Raw genomic sequence first — 22,489 nt, 5'->3', positions numbered from 1 at the left:
ACAACAAACGCCTGTTGTATAAATGTAACTCAAAGCTCTGAATGAGAGCAGCCATAATCAGTCAAAGCCAGGCTCTTGTATTTTTTTTATTTTTTTTTTTATAAATCATTTTTCCCTGATTATTGTAGCAGATACTATCTACCCCTCCAGAGGAAGGCACTATGAATGGTTTGAATGTCCTTGGATTTTCATCAACTGGATTTGACTGATGGCTGGATAATAACGTGCCTGTACATTCCCTACATCGCAAGTCATCCTCCTGATTGAGAAGTTTCGGGGTAACAGTACAAAGCACATTTCCGTCTTTTGTCTATGTATTGTCACTAGCACGCAGTCCATCCTGTCCTCCCTGCCGCCCTGCTCGGCACAGGCCTGCAGACACACTGCGTTTTCATCTCCAGGTCACTGAGTTTATTTGGCGTTACCTTTTTAAACTTGAATTCTTCTTCTGTTAAATTGTGCTGTCCTCCTTTGGAAACCTCCTGCAGCGTGCTAAAGGTAGAGATAGCCCACCCAGTAGACCACGTTGAACAGTAAGAAGGAGGTGGGAAAAAAGACGCGTGAATATGCGTCCAGTTCAAGTAGATCTATGTGGACGCGTCCTTTTCTCCAGGCGCCTTCTTTACACTCCTCAAAGCAGCAGAAGAAGCTCTGACAGTCTTTTCCATCCAGACATTCGTAGACACAAGCGTCCTCAAAGTCCTGCCAGTACATGGAGTTGTTTAAAGCGATGACGGTGTGTGGAGGTCGCACATCCAGGACAGAGTAGTTCTGAGAAGAGGAAGAGACATACAGAAGCACAGGAAGCAAAACTGATTTAATGAACTGAGTTTACATCGTGTTCATCACATTAGTAGGTTTTCTTTCCCTGGTGGAGACCGGATGGTTTATAGGGATTCTTTAAGGGGGAACTTGAAGGCTGTTGACACATGAAAATCGTACCTGTGCATCCATCTATTTCATACGTATCAAGGGTTTTACCTGTCGATATTTTATTTAACCCAAAACTTAAAAAATGAAAGGTGCACACCAGCAATTTGGTGCCAAACCTCCATAAAGGTGACTCACAAACGAGAGATTATAAAAAGAATGATCAAAATTCATGTTTCACTTCTGTCCTGCAGATATTCATTATCTTCCTTGTATTTTCCTTGTAACATGCATCATTCAACTTGTCCTTAACGTGCATGACGGACAAGCTGAAGCATGAATGTCGGGTGTGATCTCTTCTCTGGGCCGGTTCTGGCATATTTGCAATTCAGAGGATCTACACGGCTACACTGACACAGTCATGTGTTTCATCTACTGGTGTAGTCCTGCACAGTATAACACCAACACACTCCAAATACTGCAGCATCAACCTCACAGACCGCTCGTGGTGGCGCTGGTCACTATTTATTATTATTATCCACATTGAAACCGTGACATTACATCATTTGTAATGAAAATTTCACTGCAACACAAGACTAATAATATATTCAGTGCAAAAAAAAAAAAAAAAAAAAATCAACACAAATGGAATAAATTGAGGCAAAGAAACATTTTTTAAACAGGCAACACTACACACCTGATATTCTGTCTGTAATCATGTTCATGCATAAATAAACTGCACCTGTCTCTGTCAAGATTATTTATTTTATTTACATTTTTGCAGCATTAATAAATCAGATACATGAAAATTAGGCCAGAACATCCTGAGTACTGCACACATGTAAATAAAGTATTTTAGATATTAACCACCGTTTGAAGATATATGTTGTAATCTGAGAAATTCCTCACAATCGTTTGCAAAATTTCTTCTTTGCACGGCAGGGCAAAGTAAAGCTTCTCGATCTGCCATTAACACATAAATCCTGCATTGATTGTTAATTTAATGCAAACACGAACACAAACACTTTTTTATTTATGATGGTGGTATGACTTATCTTTACTGTATTTCATTTTTAACACAATGACAATAAGCTAAATGAGCTAATTTCCATGCTAACATCGGTCACTGCTCAGTCTGCAGTGCATTGTAGAGACTGGAACGATGGTTTCATGCACAGAACATGAGGTGACAGTCCCTCAGATGTTGACGAGCTACAGACGAACTGTTTGTCTCGCTGACACTGATGCAGTGTCCCTTAAAATAGTAACAGTCTTATCAGAGCAGCGTAAAAAGGGCAGCATCACATCATCTCAACCCTGAAAGGTTTTTTCACTTCCATCTTGTGATAACACACAGATCTACTCTTTGTGTGTGACAGTAATCCTGACATCGACTCAATCTACATTTGATCATTTTCTTACAAGTTCACTAGGGTTGATTTTAAGGAAAAACTGCTGCGGGAATATTTAATAGATCTGTATAAAACTGATTGAAGGCAAACTTACTGATCTTTTAGGTTCCATGCAGCTGGGTCTTCTGGTGCTGTACGAGTAGTAATTTAAAGTTGCGTATTCCATCAGAGCGGCAAAGACGAACAGGAAGCAGACGGTGACGAAAAGGTCCATGGCGGTGACGTAAGACACTCGGGGTAGTGACGTCCTGGCCACGGTGCTGAGAGTCGTCATCGTCAGCACTGTGGTTATACCTGAAGGTCAGAGGAAAGGACAAACTCATGTGAGGAACTGCTGACACACAGTAATGGAAAAGGTTTGTGCTGGATCTATTTTCAGTTTGATCGTGACACTGAACTGTATTTAAAGGTCATATTTGTATGTTTTCCTCTGCCTGAAGAAGCTCATAGTTCATTAATACCAACACCACACTCCTCTGAATGATTCTGCTCACTGTGTTTGATGTAACATCGTCACCTTTGAGATTTAAATGTCCGGAGAGCGTGCACAAAGAACGCACAAAATAAAGTCTTGTGACTCGTTTGAGTGCAAAATCAAACTTGACTTGAGTGCTCAAAATGCAACAGTTCACCAGAGGACGAGTCAGATGAGGATTACACAAACCTAATGGATCCGGGTCGGTCGAGGCATTGACAGGTCTGCGTTGTGTTTGACTCAAGATCATTCATCATCACTTTAAAACTCTGGAACTCATCAAACAACAGGAGATACAACCATACATACAGCTGTCTTACTGAGGATTAAAGATAATAAAATAAATCCACACTTGAAATACAAAGACGTGTTTGGGATTGTTTGGCCTTGGTGGACGTGTGTTCCTCTACTCAATGTCATTCTAGTTCGAAATGTGCAAAAATACAGAATGTGTACAATCCCATCAGAGAGAGATGATGCCACGAACAACTACAACTATGTGTACACGGAAAACCAGAAATGTTCATTCCACATTCTTTCCATCAGAATTATAAAAGCCGTGCGTACGCATGGTTCCTCTTTATAAATCTCACTCTTTGAGAAAAATGTGCATAAGTTTCATTTCCACTCCCACAATTAGCCATAAATGGATGAAGACACTCCCTCAATCAGTTGGTATAAATAAAACACTGTCTGTGCCACAAGTGATCAGACACAGTGAAGAAAGACGAGGAAGAAGAAGAATTTCACTGATTGTGAAACTGAGGTGAAAACGCGCATCAGTTTACTTTAGTACAATCACTCTGATGTAAAGTCGTGTTTCACCCTGAGCGTCATTTATTGGGACTAGAGTCTTAATGAGGCTCCACAGGCTCTAACACTGTGATTAGTCAATATCTAAACAGTATGAAACAGTTCACAGAAGGATTCACAATAAATAATGAGAATATTAAACGAAGCTGAAGGAAACGTTGAGCACAAACGCAAATTATTTCTGTTTATAGATTGTAAAATTTTAATTGCTTTGTAAACAGCTAAACTTATGATAAGAATGAATGAAGCTCTGTGAGGTTGTCTTGGTTTATTTTGTATTTTCACTTCACTGTAACTTGGCTCGCTTTGGAAAACATTGTGTTTATAAAAAACAATTTAAGTACAGGAAATGGCGTACGCGTGGTTTTTGTGTGTACGTCCAGAACATTTAAAAACAACCTGAATGGGAAAAATTCTAAAAACTTCTTTTTGCAGTGACCAGTATGAATATTTTAATCGTAACAGATTTGAAAACAAACAAAAAACGAGAATTTAAGATACATTATAATGTACAGTTTCTTCTTGCTTTGCCTAATAGAACATTTTTATTTTTATTTTTATTCCGGTTTTTTCACCTGAAACGACAAACTGTGAACATGACAGTGATATATTATAAATGCTTCATCTAACGCCACCATCAGGTCAAAATTTTAATTCGTCCACAACTTCGTATTTTAGTGCTAATTACCAAATGTTAGCAAATGTTAGCGAATGGTGCTAATCTATTGTAAACTTCCCTCCTAAATAACAGCACGTTAGAAATGTCATTGTTAGCATTTAGCTAAAAACTGCTGCTGTGTCAAACTGCAGCCACATGGAGACCCTCTTCTTTGTGTCCAAATTCAGGGGCCGCCTCCTTCGGAAGACACAGACTATGAATCATGGGATAGGTTGGACCGCAGAGGAGCCACCCGTTGGATCCTTTGTTGCCCAGGGAAACGAAGCAGAGCTGCCTTGTTGCGCTGCTGTGACGCAAATAATCTATAAATGCATCCATCGAAGGATCCAGCCTCCGAATTGAAACACAGTTGAGTCTTAATAATATTGTTACGGTGGAAGTGTTAGCACACAATTGCCTGGTTATTATTATTTCCTATTCGTACTCAGTTTCTGGTCACCTGACAAATGTAAGTCCAATATCCCCTCTCCTCCTTTCTTTGTCTCCACTGACTCCTGAGGGAAATATCTGCATCTTTAGTTGCTGAACGCTCCAGCAGCTAGCTGGAGCGTTCAGCAGCTAACTTCGTCAGTTTGGCCGTTTGGTGCCTGGCAGGTCGGGTGCAGCGGCTTATCAGAGCTATTTCACTGAAAACAGTTCCCGATGAGAGCCGTGAGAGTGAACAGTGAAAGTGTCAGTCCATGAAACCAAAACTGTGAGCACAGTCCTCTGATCCTGGAAATTTGGGGATTTGGTAGAACTGCAGGGTGCAGTTGATATAAAAGTACTGATCAGTGCAGCTTTAAGATTTTCCCTCATTTATGGTGAAAGTAACCGTAGCTTTAACTTAACGTTGGCACCTAGCTGTAAAGTTAGAAGCCAATAATTGGATTTTGACTAACAATAAGACGTTGATTGATTGACAGACATGAGAAAAAAAAAAAAAAAAGAGCAGGCACCACAGTATAATTTCATTCTCCCCTCTCTCCCTCCTCCATCAGCATTATACAGATAAGAAAAAAAACAAAACATCTGCCACTGTTTCACCGAGGTTCCCATGGTAACAAGCCGGTCTCATCTATTTCAGGCGGACATCTCACACTTTTCCTTTAGCCTCTGCTTGCCACAGTGATTACCCTTACCTGCCTTCTGCTGATGCCGTGGCACAGATTCTGTAGTTTTTGCTCTCGACAACAGAGCGAGCAGGTTTGCAGAGAGGGAAACTCTCAAACGCATTTATCTTCACTGACGGCTCAATCTGGATGAAATTGTTGTTGAGGCTCGGTATAAAATGTGTGAAACATACCGTGGATGGTTCAAGGCCCAACGTATGTGATGGCTTTCCAACAAAACAAAAAAAACGTGTGTGTGATATCTTGCCACAGGGATAAGTTAGTACGATATCTATTTGTTATTTTGGCTCAAAGCTGAAGTCAAAGGTTTGCTGCCCTCGGCTGACTCACCCCGATCCATTTCCACATGTGAAGTGCTTCATCTTCACTCCCACACTTGCCCCTGCACCTTTACAATCAGCCCGCATCTAAGATCCATTCATTATCTCCATTCTCTCTCCAGATCTGCATGCAATTGATCCAGATGCTTTTAATAAAACGTAACTGATTAATATCACTCGTTATTCATTTACTACGTCTGTCCCTTTCATCGGTGGTGAACGCACAGTATCGAGTCGACAACACAAGCAGCAGGGCACAGTGCGACACAGCGGCTCACCATCGAGAGAGGGTGCAACACATTAGTCGTTTCCATTAAGGGCTGCGTACAAATCGTGCATCCATACAAATTATTACAGAGCCAAAAATATAAATTCTTAAATTCTTCTTAAGTCTAAAACCTCACTCAGACATGTGAATGACGGATAAAATGTAAACAGACAGACAAAAAAAAGAAAGAAAAAAAAAGACTGAAATCAATTACCTTCACCAAAATGCTCCACAGGACTGCAACAACAAAAATAGAGAGTGTGTTCAAAGGAGGGAAAAAGCACAACAAAACAGAAGAAGCAGATGGAGCGACTCAAGTTAAGTGGCAAACAAATATCCACGTAGGGCAGGTAACATCATGCAAAGATTCAAATGCACATTCAAAGCCAAAACACGATTAAAATGTGAAAATGGAAACTCAAAAGTTGGACTTTCAGACACACACACACACACACACACACACACACACGCTCCTGTTGCGGTTTGGATACAGCTGATGGAAGTCCACAGTACCTAAAGCCGTTCTGGCTGGTGTGGCGTCTTTTTTGATCCAGAAGGAAACCCAGGAGAGGACCACGGTGAGGATGCAGGGGATGTAAGTCTGGATGGTGAAGTAGCCCATTCTCCTGCTCAGGTCAAAGTACACCGTCATCACCACATAGTCCCCTGTGTAAAAGACAACAGAGCTCCATGTGAAACTTTACACACACACACACACACACACACACACATGTCTGAGTTATTAATTAATTAAGTACTTATCTAATTCATATTCATTATGCAGGATTAAGTGTGTACTGATGGTATTAATCCACTGTATATACTGAAATAAACTTCCTCACCTTCATGACAAATGAGCAAGATCCATGAGCTGATGAAGCCCATGAGTTGAGGCTGAAAGCTCCTCAATCGAGCGAGTGAACCTTGAGGTTTTTGGTCAAACTACTACCTCCAAAAGGTGAAGAGGGACACTGTGTGAGCTTGTGTCATTAGATATGATTACAGTTGTGTTAGGTGTTGCATGTATTCGGATGAGACGTCATAATTGCTGTTACACGCCGACGACCATACGACAAGACGTGCCACATGGGCCCAGCGGGTTAAAGCTCAGTCCTGCATGTGGTTTCGACTGGTTTCCAGTGTAAAGGTTCAGATTCATGAGAAGTCCTGTATGCAAATGATATATAACATTTCTAAAAATACAAAGAGCCGAGTCAGCTCTATGCAGATCACACACAGCTTCCTCTCTTGTAACCTGTTTCTCTTTCTGCAGCTGGTTTCAGTTATTGTTATTATTACTCTTAGGAAAACCAAACTGCATTACAGACATGGATGGTATAAGTTGTAGAAATCGATCCACAGAGAAGCTTTCTCACGCTCTGACAAGTTATGTTTTTGATGCGCACAATAAGTGAAAATCCACACGTGGTCACTTTGTTTGCTCCAAAGACGTTCCACTCAACACGTTGACGTTATAATCTCTACGATGTTCATAAAGTCAGAGCCAGTTTCTGATACAATATTTACATTCTGTAATTGCCTCTATACATTATATTGTAGTTTTCATTGTTCACGGCGCCGTCTGCCACTCCGCACTGGCTTCAAATAACACAAGGGATTCACAGGAAACTTAGCGATACTGTTTTCACATCAGTGACATCAGCCTGTTCGCTCTCCTTCACACAATATCAGGGCTGCATTAAGTTGCTGCTAATGCTAACCATAGACTGTAAATAAAGACAGATGTAGCCTCTGTGTCACGTCACCGACGGGTTTCTGAGGAGCGGTTTTTGAAGCTCAGAGTGGGCTGCTCTGCCGTCGCCATCTTGGCAGTGTCTGACTCCGGCTGAGTCCCACCTAATTCAAAACCGGGCAAAGAGGTGGGGGGCGTGTGTGGGGGGGGAGCCGAGACTTGCGCTCACCCATCTGTCACTCAGAGCAGCAATTATGCAAAACTTTAAGCCTTATGAAACAGTCCACAAAGAATTCACTGTGCAAAACAAATGAAATCAGATTGTGGCTGGTAGCACGGTAGCAGTGCGTAGGCAGGGAAGTTCCTTCTCTTCGAACCAGTTTGGCTGCACATCTGTGTCAGACCTTTTTAGAAACTTGTTGCACAATAAAGGAGTGAATGAATGAATGAATGAATTAATTAATGAATAATAATGAACTGAAACCAATGCTGCTTCTTATCTTAGCTGTGCTGATGCCGAATATCAACACGTTTCCAGCTTATTAGCAACGTGTTTGCAAACGGTTAATTGGAGAAGACACAGTGCTTCTTACCTGCTGTGGTCTTTATTATGTCTGTCGTGTTTCTCAGGCCCATAAAATCAAACTGGTAGAGACGCCAGGACTTCTGGTCAGCCGCCTCCACAGAGTTCTTCCTCCACTTGTAAATCATCTCATCTCGTGGGTATCCATCTGCAATTACACAGAGCATGTGTATGTGTGTGTGTGTGTGTGTGTGTGACCCCTGGCGCTGCATGGCACATCCTAATGATGGATACCCAGTACAGACAGACCTAGGGCCACCCAGAGCAACATTTGTCTCGTGCTGGAGGCTGGCTAATGAAAAGACAGTCTGGAATGAAGACAGAGGCAGAAGGAAAGTAGATTAAATGAAAGCTTTGGTTCAATAATGTACTGAATCCATCTTGATGTTGGGCCTGACCTTCACATGATGTGCACGGAGCCTGGGAGTGCTTTTACAATCGATCATGTGAGGTTAATGATGGGTTAATGATGCCATTTCTGCTTTGGTGTCGCACTTGCCTGAATCTTTCCCGTCTTAAACAGACACATAATCATTTCGAGTAGAAAAGCTAACAAAGTTATGATCTTGGCTGATAGCAATTTGATGTAATAGGCTTTCAATTAAGAAAAACATTAACTGTGAGGAGGATGTTACCCAAACTACTAATTGTTTTCAAACATGCTTGATGAATGCTTTCCATTAACATTTGCCACACTTCCCTCATTTGCTATTAATGGCATCATTAAAGATTCAGCAGTTGCTACTCGAATTCAAAATGCTCAGAAAATAATAGTTTACTGTCGACAGCAGCTCTTACACCGAGCAAACGTTTATGAATGGCAACAATGCATGGGCAATATTCTGTAAGACATTTGCATAAAACATTAGTAATGGGCTCACGGCACGATTCATGATGCATTCATGAGCTAACCACATTCAGAAAATGTAATAAAACGTTAGCCTAACAGAAAGAGACAATACTTTTCAGAATAAAAGCGGTGTTTTTCACTTACCTGCTAGACAGCAGGTAGAAACTTAGCAATATGGTTTATAGCTATACTTTTAATATCTCTGGTCATATTTGGCAATTTTTTGTAATGCTGAAAAACAATAAACAGGGCTGATTGATTTTTGCATCAGGTATTTAATTGACTGAGCTAGCTAGCAACTAACATCTGGTTAACATCATCTGTAAATGATTATTGTTATCATGTATTATTATCACGAAAATATTGATATCCCAAAATAAAAATAGACATATAAACAATGATTTTTTATCACTATTGAAAATTGCTAGTCATAAAGTTAGTCAAATTACGTTCATACTGGCCATCAAGAAATCCCTTCCCAATGCGTTCCAATGTAAGTGACAGGGACAAAGTTCACAGGCCGCCTTCAGTGTAGAAAATGTCTTCCTAAGTTTTATCTGAAGTTATAAGTTCTTTAACAGTTTAACATTGCACTTGCTTATTTTACTGGGGGGGATGAACACCATTCTTCCAAGAGATATCCCCTGATTTGGTGTTATGGCGGTGGTGGTGGAGAGCGCTGTCTAACACGTCGGTACAAAATCTCCCACAGGTGTTCAACATGGGTTGAAGATCAGGTCACTGTGAAGGCACTGACCCCTCGTGCCTTATAGGTGGAGGCATTGTCATCTTGTTTCTCCATTAATTTCTCACCTGTCTGTAGATTCTCACCTGATCTGAAGAACTCCGACTCCTGAAACCTCAGTGCCATGAAATACATTAGGAAGCGGTCTCTTAATGGCCAGTACGGACAGGAGGAACGACTACAGCTCATAAAACCTGCTTCAGTGTTCACACTGGCACTTGACATGTTTGTTTCAAGACGGACTCTGTGACTCAGTTACTTTTGATTGACTGTTCATTCACTGTGAAGTTGTGAAAAACTGCAAGTTCTGATCAGTATCCGATGCACAGACACAGACACATGAAATCTGTCATCTGTATTGTTTTCCCCTCTCAGTCTGTTGTACTATAGCTCCCGTAACTGCACTTTAATCATCTGCATGTTTTTGTCAGTTATCTATTTAAAAAAAGAAAAATAGGCCAGTGGCTCAGTTTGGCAATTTCAGCAGAAATATCAAGTGTAAAAAGGGATTTTCACGACCGTGCAATGGAAAGATTCATTTGCAGCAGCAGGAAATTGGATAGCTCTCAGTAATGACCTGAAAATGAAAAGGTCTGATTGTCCAAAAACGTGTAATACTGAGTAAACAGCCTTATGTCACTGAGAGTTACAAAGTTCCACTTCAAAATGTACAGTGATGGAGATGTGTGTGTCTCTAACAAGAACTGAGCCGAATACATTATTCAAAAAACAAGACTCTAACAAGTAGAGTTAGAGAGTTTGAGTCAGAGAGCATGTATTTCAGATTAATATTTGTGTTCATTATGAATATTTTATCCAGTCACAGGTGCTGCAAAGACAACGTGGCAGGAACAGCTGCTACTGAGTCAAACTTTCCTTTAGCAAAGTCTCTAACGTGTTAAAGTTCAGTGGAATAGTTTTTAAACTGCTGTAAACCTTAAAGGCGGAGTAAACGATTCTGGATCGAGACTCTTGGAAACAAATACACCCCTCCCTTTAAATGCTCCTTCAGAAGCTCCGCCTCCAAAATTCATGGATGCGCATTGCCAAGACAAAGACACAATGGCGGAAACCAGAGCGTCTTTATAATATAAAATGTAAAATGAAATGAAATAAACACAAAAACGGCATCCAAAACACAACAGAGTAAAAACTAGCAAGAGTTAGTTGTTTAGATTGTTTTTACAAAACTACGGTAACAAGAGGAGAGGACTGGTTTGTAGCTAAGCTAACAGAGAAGGTAACGTTACCTGGCAAACACACACACAACACAACCTAATATAGAAACACGCTGCGAGTAGCACACACAACAACGGACGAACAACAGGTTCAGGTGCATCCGAGTGCGTCCCCCATCACTCTGTCGTGCCCCCTGGAGACACTTCCGTTGTGTTGTGTTTGCAGTGTGTTTGTGTATGTTGTTGTGTTGTGAGTATTTGCAGCATGTGTGTCGTCAAACTGATGAAGATATTTCCTGAATTTGCTTGTGTGTTTCGTCTATTTGCATGCGTACGGGCCGCCGTACTACATACGGCTATACTGTATATAGATTATGAGAAAATGGGCCCCTGCACACAGACATGTAAAAGCCCCTCCCCCTCATACAGAGAACAGGGCGGTGTGGAAGGCGTACTCACAGCTGGAGAAGATGAGCGGACAGGAGTGCTCGTCCATCGGAAAGTTGTGCAGCTGCAGCTGGCATTCTGCGTTTATCGTCAGCCTGCAAAGAAAAGAGTGAATCTTTACTGATGCGCTGCTGCATGTAAGTCATTTAATGTGTAACTAAAAGGTTTGTTTTCATTTTATCCGAACTGTCAAAGTGTCATACCTTTAAGATTAATTTGCATTGGCCTCACACAGTCCAAATAATGGGACATTAACGTGAGCATGTCCTACAGGGGGTTGGGGAGAATTCCCTTCAAGGCCTTTTGTTGTCAATAAATGTCACAGACGCTTTAACCTCAGATAGAAAACATCACAGTCAAATATCTGACCGTTGATCCGCTTCTATCTGTGATGTGCAGTGTATATTACAGCTGAAACGACTGCTGCATTAACCACTTAGTCAATCAACAGAAAATGAAAGGAAGCTGTCGAAGGTGTTGACCACGAGTAGAGCTTTGAAGCTGTGCCTTGATGAGTGAGTTTCCGTATTTTGTTCGGATTTTGTAGATGTTCGTAGATGTTGTCCCCACACCGCTGATCGACAGGTGGGGCAAATAAGGTAAATACCTTCCTGCAACATCGTTCCTACACACTGCATTAAACGACAGTCATTATGTTGTAGCCAGTTGTAAATATGACATGTAGGTTCTGTGAGCTAAAAGCTAGCGGGACCACAAACAACCTGCAGATGCAGTTATGAAGCTAAAATGTTGCTGATCTTCAATTAAAAACCAGTTTATGAAGCAAATATCTCAGCGGGAAAAGAAGCTACAGGAAGCGTTGAGGTACAAATCATCCGACCGAGGAAAACAATCGAGACAGGAAAAACAAAGCGGGTTGAAAGCAGCGTTCTGGTTGTTTGAGTAAAGACTGCATTTTCATTAAAAATGAATGTGCAAAAAAAATGTAGCTCCCTCATTTGTTTGAATGGAGCCAATCAGAACGTGGTTCTACTTCTGCTGCAACTGGCAACGTCCAATCAGAAACCTGCAGATATCTGAGTTTTGAAGAAGCCTTTAAATTCACAAATCTGTTACTCAAACTGGACATTTTGTACTTTTTGTTTTGCGCTAATTAGCACACATTAGCAATGATACATTAACATGCTAAACTAAGATGGTGAACGCAGTAAACATTGACATCAGCATTGTTGTTGTGAGTATGTTAGCCTGCTAACGTTAGCATTTAGCTCAAAGTAACGCTGCACCTTCACAGATGTGCTAGCATTGTCTGCTCAGCTACAAGTGACAGATAAAATCCACATCAACAGTTCCAAGGAAATTAGAATAATAATTTAATGTAATGTTCAGGAGTCGACACAGAAAAACAAAAAGAAGAAAAGAGAGGGAAGAAAAATCTCTGCAGTTGTGGTACGGTGTTTGAACCTCATTAAAGCCTGGAATTCGGACAATACTATGAATGTGGGTGAGGCACAGATATCACAAAATGTCATCTCTGATTACTCCGGCCAAGCCGATGCAAAATTAATGCCAAATGACATTTCATTCTCTTTCTCTCATGTCATCTACGGATATTACTCCTCAAAGTTTGCGTGCTCCTGAAGAATCAATATCAGTGGAAGTGTGTGAGGGAGGATCTGCCTGGGTTTTGTTTGTGACTTCACTTGTTCCACATTTGTGTCCTTGCAGAAACATTACAGTCCCTCAGCTCCAGCACCAAGTAATACAGATCCCACATGCACAACACATTCTTCACGGTAAAGTCATAACTAACGGTATCAGTTAAACATCAGGACGTGTCTTAACATTCAAACATAAAGGACTGCCAAAAAGAATGAGGACAGTCGAAAGATGCTCATTACTGAAGGAGCACTTTATACTAATGTGGAGTGCTCCAATTACAAAGAGTGCTTCGGGGCACGTGGGTGGCTGCCTCAGTTAATTGGTCTTGAAGCTTAAGCAGGCAGTTTGCACTTACAATTGATAATAACAGGGGCTAATTGCTTTGTGGTGCTCTTTTTAGGGAGTGTTTGCATCATAAATTGTCTTACATACATTCCTTAGTGAATAAGAATAACACTGCTCGAGTCTCAGACAATATAAACGGATTGGTTGATTGATAAATCTCATTGTTCCCGGGGGGGGGGGGATTTGGGGGAAGTAATTATAGAAACCATGTTGAGAAGCTTTCAGATAACAGGCTGCATCATATCCCATAAATTACACTGTATATTGAAATCAGACTATATGGTTACACTACTTACACGTTTATGGAGCCAAAAAAAATCCTATTTAAGAATGTAATTATTTCAAGTCTCGTTATTCTCCCCAACCCATAATAGCCCATGGCTGTTTCCGTACTGTATATTAACACTACAGATTAGATACTTCTGCAATTAGTTCACAAGAAATGTATTTTATCTTGCACAAATAGAAAATGACAAGACTAGAAATGTGTATATTGAAATATAAATCACTGTTTTTAACTTGATCTTTTGTTTTCTACGACGTGTCTGGATTTACTCCGTCACTGTGATATAAAACACGAGATATAAAAATAGAATATAGGAAACGTAAAGACTATACAAAAGGGTTAGACACTCTGTGTGACTGCCGCAGCTCACACACACATTATGCTATCTGGATTGTGTTTGAAGTATACCTCATTATTCTGGCTGATATTTCTACAGTACGTCTAAACAACTAATTTGGATGCGACTCAAAAACCTATCCACATCATTGTTCTCTAATTTATGGGGCTGAACAAACAGACCTGAGGCCAGGTGTATAAATGCTGCGTATATGTATGTGGTGCATATCTAATTTCCCACAGGTAAACTGCTCTTTATAAAAACTGATTCTGCAGTGAGAGTGTGAGAAACTCAGAGATACTTCAGACCACGTTCGCACAAATGTTTCCAGTAGTAATCCCTCGGTCACACGACAAGGTGCTGATGGAGTAAGTACAGGCGAGAGACAGCTAATAATAAATTGTTATCAGCCAGTTTCACCAATTGTATGATTTTATATAATTATTTTTAACGTGTGAAATGTCTATCACATGCACATTAATTACTTTTGTATGATCAATCACTTTGCAAAGACCTGGGCACTTTGAACTACAGCTGCAACTGATGACTATTTTCACTTTTGATTAACTTCCTCATTATTTTCCAGATTACTCAAATTAACTGTTTTGTCAATAAAAATGCAAGAAAATTGTGAAAAACTCTCGTTATAATTTCCCAAAGCCCAAAAGTTTTCTCTAAGTTGCTTGTTGTATTTGACCCACAGCTGAAACCGCATCGATTCTTCTGCTGGTCTTTTCACTAGCTGCGTTTCCATTAACCTACTTAATGTTAACTACACAAACGTCATGGAAACAAAAACATTAATACACTCATGAGGTGGTTCCTCTTTTTCCATATTTAAGTCACATGACATGACATTAGTAGCCACACGGCATCCAAAAACATGGCAGACTGTTATCTCACAAAAATCAGTTATTGCGATTGATGCAACCGTCCCAATGCTGGAAATCCGCCGCCATGTTTAATTGGACTGTTATCATCAGATGAAAAAGACTCAGTTTAATGGCATAACATCACTTAATGAAACACGGACCATCACAGTTGTGTTTTGTGGACTTCTCTAAAAAAAAAATTGCTTCTATTTTGCACAAAACTGCATCAGAAATGCGGCTGCTGAAAGACTGGTGGAGCAGGCACAAGAACTGGTTTTAAAACGTATAAATAAGGCGGTAAATGCACATCTGTTTTGATTTCTGTGTTTACCTCAGGGTGTAAAGTATCTTCCCATCATTCCATATCCGGAGCAGCTGGTTGGGCATCGTAATCCAGTGGGAATCGGCCTTCTTGGAGTTTCTGAAGATGGTGTCTGGTAGCCAAATAAGTCCGACCATATTGCTGTTCAAAGTCAGTATTTTCATTGTGCTGTTGTATCTGAGACGGCTGTCTGTCCACGTCTGGGCGAAGATGATGTCGATTTGGTATTCCTGACAAGAGAAAAACCAGAAGACATGTGAGTGGATATATAGTGCAGGATCGTTTGGTGCAATTTCATTTCTAATGGTGTCACTAATGCTGTTCTGAAAAAAGAGAGAACTACTACTCAAGAGCATTTGATTTTCTTTTGAAATGACAGCGAATATACCATCTCTCATTCATCACTCTCACCATCGAGAGCATTTATCATTTTACTTGTTGTCTGGCCCGTGTGTCGAGCACAGACCTCACCTGGCACCTCTCAGTGATGGGCTCCACTCACCACTGTGCTGCCAGCCAACTCTCCACGGCTGCAGAGCATGTGCCTTAAGCTCCTGTCGGCACCTCAGCACCAACTCCATTTTGTTGACAGAAATGATAAACGAACCAAAAATAATCTACTAGGTTTTAAAAAATATGACCAGGTTAATGTGCATGCAGAGTTGCATTGCAGCCATGGAGAATATGCAGAGAGTCAGATTACTGACTGGACAGTAACATGTCTGAGCAGCGCACACGTGATATTAGACAGTAAATTTTAGACATTCATCAATTAAATTTCCATTTTGAGATTATGTTACAATTTCATAATGTAAAATCAATGATCTCGTCCTGTCTTGTTTTTTTTTTCTGCCTGCTGTATCTGACATTTACTGAATCGTCTGTAAACATGACAAGACTTGCAGATCACAGCCAGGCTGGTGGCTCTGTGTGCCAGACAATCCAAGAGAGCATGAAAAAAAAGGTGATTTATACAGAAAAGATTCCAGGCCTGGAAACCAAAGTCCAAATACAGGAACACAAGGTGAAGCAAGGACACTCAAACTGAAGTAAAACAGAAAATCTAAACACAGGGAAACGAACAGGACGAACTGACAAAGACAAGTAGGAGCACAGAGACTAAAGAGACAGAAGGGAGGCAAAGGTGACTGAACACAGGTGAAACACATTAGGGCGGGGCAGACAATCACAAAGGAGGGAAACGACACAAAGACAGGAAGTAAAATAACCACAAGACACAGGGGAAGGGAAGTAATACAAAATAAAACAGGAAATGAAACAAAGGTCCAACCACAAGAATCCAAAATGTGTTCAAACATAAATTGTCCATCACGCCAAACCATGACACTGAGGTTGTAGTTGTGCTGTTTACCATGTTCACCATTTTAGTTTAACGTGTTAGCGTGCTAATATTTGCTACTTTCCATGATGGTGCTCATTGAAAAGTCAGAGGATCATCGGTCATTAGGGTTAACGATCAATTCAGTAGTTTTCAACCGACGACAAAGAGGTGGAGGGACTGACAGATCCACGGATCAACAGTGTGTTTTTTATTAACATAAAAGTACTGACATGGGACCAGCCGTCACGCCGCTCACACGTCCTGCTGCTGCGGTTTCTATTGTCACATAGAAATCTGAAGGCAAACTCAGTTCAGTTATCCATCCATGGTTCTCACACTTCAACCGAGACATAATTCTCGAGCTTTAGTGGTGCTGCTAGGCTAATTCTGTCACCTCTGCATGGAGCCACGCTAGCTGTCTTTCACTTCCAATGTTTATGCTAGGCTAAGCTAACTGGCTGTTGGCTCCTCCTATAGATACTTTCCAAACAGATGGTCATTTCCATTCTCTTATCTAACTCTTGGCAGGAAAGCAAATCAGGATATTTCCTAAACTACTCTGTTAAATACACATGAGAAATACTGTATAGTTTACCCACGTCAAATCCTCGCCTGACAGATTATCTGCAAAACCAAAGCTGGTTTCAAGATCCCACTTCGCCTGTTGTTAGAAAGGCATTATTATCTCATTCATTCAGGTCAGAATGAGACGATCCAGTAGACTGCTGTTGTAGAGTTGACCTGCCGGTGTCTATTTCTCAAGGTCTGAAACCAAACACATATTCCTCTTTGTCATATTCAGGCTGTTTTGCTTGTTTTGTTGACTGGGACTCACCACATACAGGTGGTTTACCCTCGGATTGTGTTAGTTACTGGTACTCGTGGTGATTTTAGCACCTTGAGGTGTGAAAAACAGTGAGAAGTCGATCGATGTTGGTCACACCATTTCCCATGAGTAAATGTACATCCTCCACATACGTCCGGGGGGTTTGTTGTAAGGCTCCTTGATGCAGACGCATGCAGCCCTTCCTGCTGTGACATAGGAAGACAGTGCGTCATACAGTGTGTTGCCCTGTAGCCTGACAGTTACAGTAGCTGCTTATATGAACTCATACCTAAAATGATGATCCTGTTGAGAAGAGTAGACTTTATAATAGATTATTAGTGAAAACAGGCTAATTGGGCATTTTCACACAGCAGTGAGTTACTCTGTAAAACATCTGCAGCTCTTTAATTTGTTTTAGACGTGTACCAGGGTTGTGATTAAAAGAACCACTGACTGCTGCTTCACATTAATTGCACACTAGATGCAATTTAATGAGGGAAATAACTGCTCCATTAATTGTGTATAAGAACATATGTAGCTACTTATAGCTAGTTATATACGCCACTATGTAAACAACGCCTATTTTGCGTCAACAAATTAAAAAAATTACGCAAATAAGAATGACTAGCCCCCAGTTTCTAATCTAACTTTCCTGACAGTGGTGCTGCTGTGCAAGCTCAGTGGGCCGCAGATGCAGCTGGGTTTCTTAGGGTCCTCTTTAGCAACAATACACATGAAGATGTAGAGTATAATGAAATTAATAATAGTCTGCCCTCCTCCCCCAACCCACATCTTTTCGTACCGCTGGCTGCCACCGCCTGAAATGCATTTGACCTTTTTACCCAGTCTCTGCACCAGTTTGAATAACTCACCAATTAGAATGAAGTCTATAATCAAGAGAACCACTGGGTGCTCATGACCTTTAATTGTGTGGAGCTCAGTGGATTTGAAAAAAAAACTGAACATAATGTAGGATTTAATGACCAGTGGAGGAGAAGTGCTGCAAATCAAATAAATAGAGCTGCAGCAATCACATTTAGAAATAGTGAGTTGCAGATGCAGGGTGAGAGGTAAAATCACAAATAACAAACACACCTAAATTTCTAGCTTTGTGATCTCTTGTTAATTTCATAACATAATGATTTTAACTATTCTGAAAGAATATCGACCTAACTCCCCCTCCCCCGCTGCTTCCAGCTGCTCTGAGCCACTCCAGCAGACTTCGCTGTGAAGAAAATGGGTCTTTCACCTGAAATGCCTCAGAGGAGCTTCTATATTAAGGCTGCTGATCCAGAGGTACGGTATGCACTCACAGTCAAATCAAAGATACTGCTGTTCGGTAGAAATGGACCCCACGTGATATAACTGGAGTGTAGAACATTTTTTCCTCTGAGACTTGCACATCTGACAGGTGCTGCATGGAAATACCACCTGTATTGTTAAAGTGAGGCTCGTTTTAGTGGTAGAAGACTGAGACATACAACTATACAAGCACGTCTCCAAAATGTTGTGTGTTTTCGGTCTGGAGTTGTTTCTTCGTGGTTTGGGCCTGGCCCCTTAGCTCCATTTAAAGTTCCTCTCCAGACGTGTTTTAAACTCTGTAAAAACCCTCTGCAGTGATTCATATTTTGTTTAACATGGTTTTTCTTTTTCTTTCAAAAAAAGAAAGAAAACGGGGGCTGGAAGCTCAGCTACTCTTACTTCCTCACTGAGAAATCTGGATCAGGACTTGTGCCCCGCCCACCACCTGCTGGCTCCAGGTGGACAGGTGAAAGAGCAGAGAGTATGAAGATGGTGAGAGGAGGAAACATCAGAGAGACTCAGCCACATGTTTGAGCCTCAGTCAGACCCAGACTCAGAGGAGGAGTCTGAGACCAGAACCAGAGACTAGCAGAACCGTTAGCGCAGTTAGCATCTTATTAGAATGGTTAGTGTAGTTAGCAGAGCAGTGACTGCTTTGTTGTGACATCACAAAGTTCCAGAAGTCCTGACGGCTGGTTTTAAGGCTCAGTTTCTGAATACAGGCTGTGTGCATTTCTCTGTGGACTGAGGCTTTGATACTTTCACAGTATTAATATAGAAGCGCCTTTAAACATATGAAGCGAGCACCATGTCATACTGACTCCGTTCCAGATCTGAATTAGTAGTTATCAGATTGTGAATGAGGCTTTCTTACTTCGCAACCAGAACCTGGAAGTTCTTGTTTCACTTGGGCTGAAACTTGCAGTTCCATTTCACAGCAGGTTTTTCTCATTTTACTGTCAACACAAAACTTCTTCCGCCACCCTCTGTGATCCAGTGTGTGTTTACTCTCTATAGATACAGACATGAGACGAAATGAAATATTTAATTCCGTCATTAATCATTCTGTCCGGCCTAAAAGACGCTCAGATAGGTCGAGCTGAACGGATTCACTTTTGGAAAATGGAAAAAAAAAAAAAAATTCCCCGTCAATTTTTAAATCATGTAGACAAATGGGAATACCACTCATTATTGAAAATCTGCACATGGCTTAATGTCGACTCTGGAATTACTCTGACACAGTTTACCCAATGTTTAAAAACGACCAGAATACAAATCAGGTGCTGAGACCGGGCTGACTAATGGCTCGGTGTGGAATAGACTGTCAGAAGCCCCCTCACCATGATGACACCGCTGCTCTGTGACGCCCGGGTTGGTGCAGCTAGTCATTTCTGTGAGGCATATTCCACTGACCTTTCTGCCCCTTCATGCAAATAAGACATTAATGATCATTTTGAGATGCAAAGAATTTTATGGATGAACCTCGGTCCACACTGTGTTGCCTGATCTGTGTAGGATGGATCAACACATTTGGAGTGCAAGGACTCAGGCAAAACAACATCCCATTACTAATGTTCCCTCTTCTAACGTCCCCCTGCCTGGAGTTCTGTGTCTATAAAAAGGTAGAGTAACTACATCCCAGTGCTTTATACTGGGTTGATGAACAAGACAGTGGTTACCTTTTAACTTCAAATCTAGATTTTTCTTGTGTCCATGCACAATCTTTTCACTGGATTCTCTGGACACATTTATGTCTGAGATGACGGTGAGTTCAAGGACTTAAATAACATCTCTATTTTTTTAGCTCTCCAGCTTTTTTTTTTTTTCCAGAGAACAGAGAAGAGCTGATTGTGTTTACACCAATAAAGAGTCTTCCTCTTCTCCCATTATTCTATTATCAAACGCTTGTTTTTCTCCCTGTTTACTGCTGCTCAAAGTAGAAATTATCCTTTTTTATTCGGACTGATGAGTCAGACATGAAAAAGTCATTGAACATCCTCGTCAAATAAACATTTTCCTGCTGAAAATGTGTATATATTAATGTTAATACTGGTCACTGCACTAACCAGGGTAAAGCATGCAGCTCCAGCTCTGCAGAGAGAAGTTGGCACCTAAACATTATGCAGCAAAAAAGACGTACAGTACATGTTCTATGCGTCCTGTGCTTTGAGACATGTTGTCATGTTCCCTTTTTCTGATTTGACGTCTCTCCTCGTGTCCTCATTAGTGGCAGCTAAAGGTCGCATGGAACGAGACAAACTTTATCATCCACCTGGTGTGACCTGCTGCTCAGATACACTGTGTTAGGACCCACTTTGATTCAATATGCTGCGATGCATAAAAACACCCAGGTTTATAATTAGCAGTGATCTTCTTTCACTTTCATTTTTATATATTTGTATGAAACAACTTTCACAGCTCTTATATGCATATGGTTCATTTAAATTCTAACCTTCCCCTTTAAAACAAATCAGCGTTCGTTTCCTCCGACAGACTCACAACATTAAGGTCAGGTGAACTGGCAAACTGTAAAACACCCACAGGGGTGTACCCTCCGTCTCACCCAGTGCATGCTGGGAAAGGCTCCAGCCCCCTGCGACCCCACAGAGAATAAGTGGGTATAGAAAATAAAGGGACGGAGGTTAGAATTGTTAGCAACACGCTCCACTGCCCTCGAGGTAGCTTAATGTTACACATGACACACTCGTTACTGCCGTGTATTATTCATGTTTTACCCTCCAATTAATTTAATCCACCCCCGACAGAACTTTCCAACATTGTTTGTTTTCTCCAACACTATTTTACCTTGTGAACATCAACCTGCCAAAGGGACTGCAGGTGGAAATTAGCCGCTTGGCTATAATCTGGCATATTTACATGTATATGTTCATTAATATGTACTGTCCCTTGTTTTTAAATAAATAAACTCCAAACTGTCGTTACTCTGAACATATGCTTCAGCCTATCACAGTGGCTGCACATCGCTCTGGCTTTTCTAGCTTCAGTAACGGCCGAGATGTTGGGGAGGGAGAGAAAAAATCCAAATCCAAATTTCTGAACGTGTTCCCCGCAGATGATGTTCTACAATCTATACAGCAGGGAACCAGCAGCACTCCTGTTGAAACATTTGCTGGTATTTCAGTTTGTCAAGGAGAAATTAAAGATTGATGGAAGTGCTGCAACTATCTGCAATGAAATACATGCAATCCTTCCTCAATGTCACTTTAACTGGCACTTTCATGATTCTGCTCCGTCAAATTTCAGTCCGGTAACGTGTTGATGTGACTGAGAGCATTGTTAATGCGCACACGCACATCCAGAAACTGGAAATTGAAACAGGAACTGTGACACAGATGAGTCCTGAGTGAGATGTTTTCAGCTGTGAGATAAACTTGTCTTAATGTAACGGAGACACGTGAAACATACACGACCTCAACCATGTATTTGGCATTTCCTATACCGCAATTTCTAGTTACCTGCAGCTGAGTGTGTCAGTATGGATATACCTGCAATGAGCTAAACTCTCCCAGCACATTCAGCGAGCACTAGAATATACAGCACGACAACGTGAACGTGATGCTTGTGGAGATATTGCAAGATTTATTTGCTTGTGAACTTAGCAATCAGTTTAAATTCTGAGTAACCTGACGCACCAGATGGTTTGTCACACGCCATCTGGGAAGGCTTGGTTGGGAACAGTTTGGAGAAGGACAGATACTTTTTCTTATCACAGGCTAACTCCAACCAATCAGACTCTGCAGGAGCCAGTTGGTAAATCACAGTTTTGCC

At 41.1% G+C, this 22,489-nt stretch overlaps 1 protein-coding gene across 1 annotated transcript in view; it reads right to left on the bottom strand.

The window, feature by feature from the left end:
* Positions 1–492: 492 nt before the first annotated feature.
* The window catches only part of gabrg3 (gamma-aminobutyric acid type A receptor gamma3 subunit), a 42,287-nt gene continuing 20,290 nt past the window's right edge, over positions 493–22,489 (bottom strand). The window contains exons 4-9 of the mRNA XM_022751407.1: positions 15,240–15,460; positions 11,458–11,540; positions 8,236–8,373; positions 6,463–6,615; positions 2,377–2,576; positions 493–771 (exon numbers count right to left, since the gene is read on the bottom strand). Of these exons, the coding sequence (XP_022607128.1) occupies positions 493–771; positions 2,377–2,576; positions 6,463–6,615; positions 8,236–8,373; positions 11,458–11,540; positions 15,240–15,460 (1,074 nt within the window). The remainder of the gene's footprint in view (positions 772–2,376; positions 2,577–6,462; positions 6,616–8,235; positions 8,374–11,457; positions 11,541–15,239; positions 15,461–22,489) is intronic.

This window comes from Seriola dumerili, unplaced genomic scaffold (assembly GCF_002260705.1).
Source record: "Seriola dumerili isolate Sdu_G_001 unplaced genomic scaffold, Sdu_1.0 BDQW01000155.1, whole genome shotgun sequence".
Classification (NCBI taxonomy): Eukaryota; Metazoa; Chordata; class Actinopteri; order Carangiformes; family Carangidae; genus Seriola; species Seriola dumerili.
Note: the sequence above shows the minus strand (reverse complement) of the source record. Positions and strands in the feature narration are given on the sequence as shown.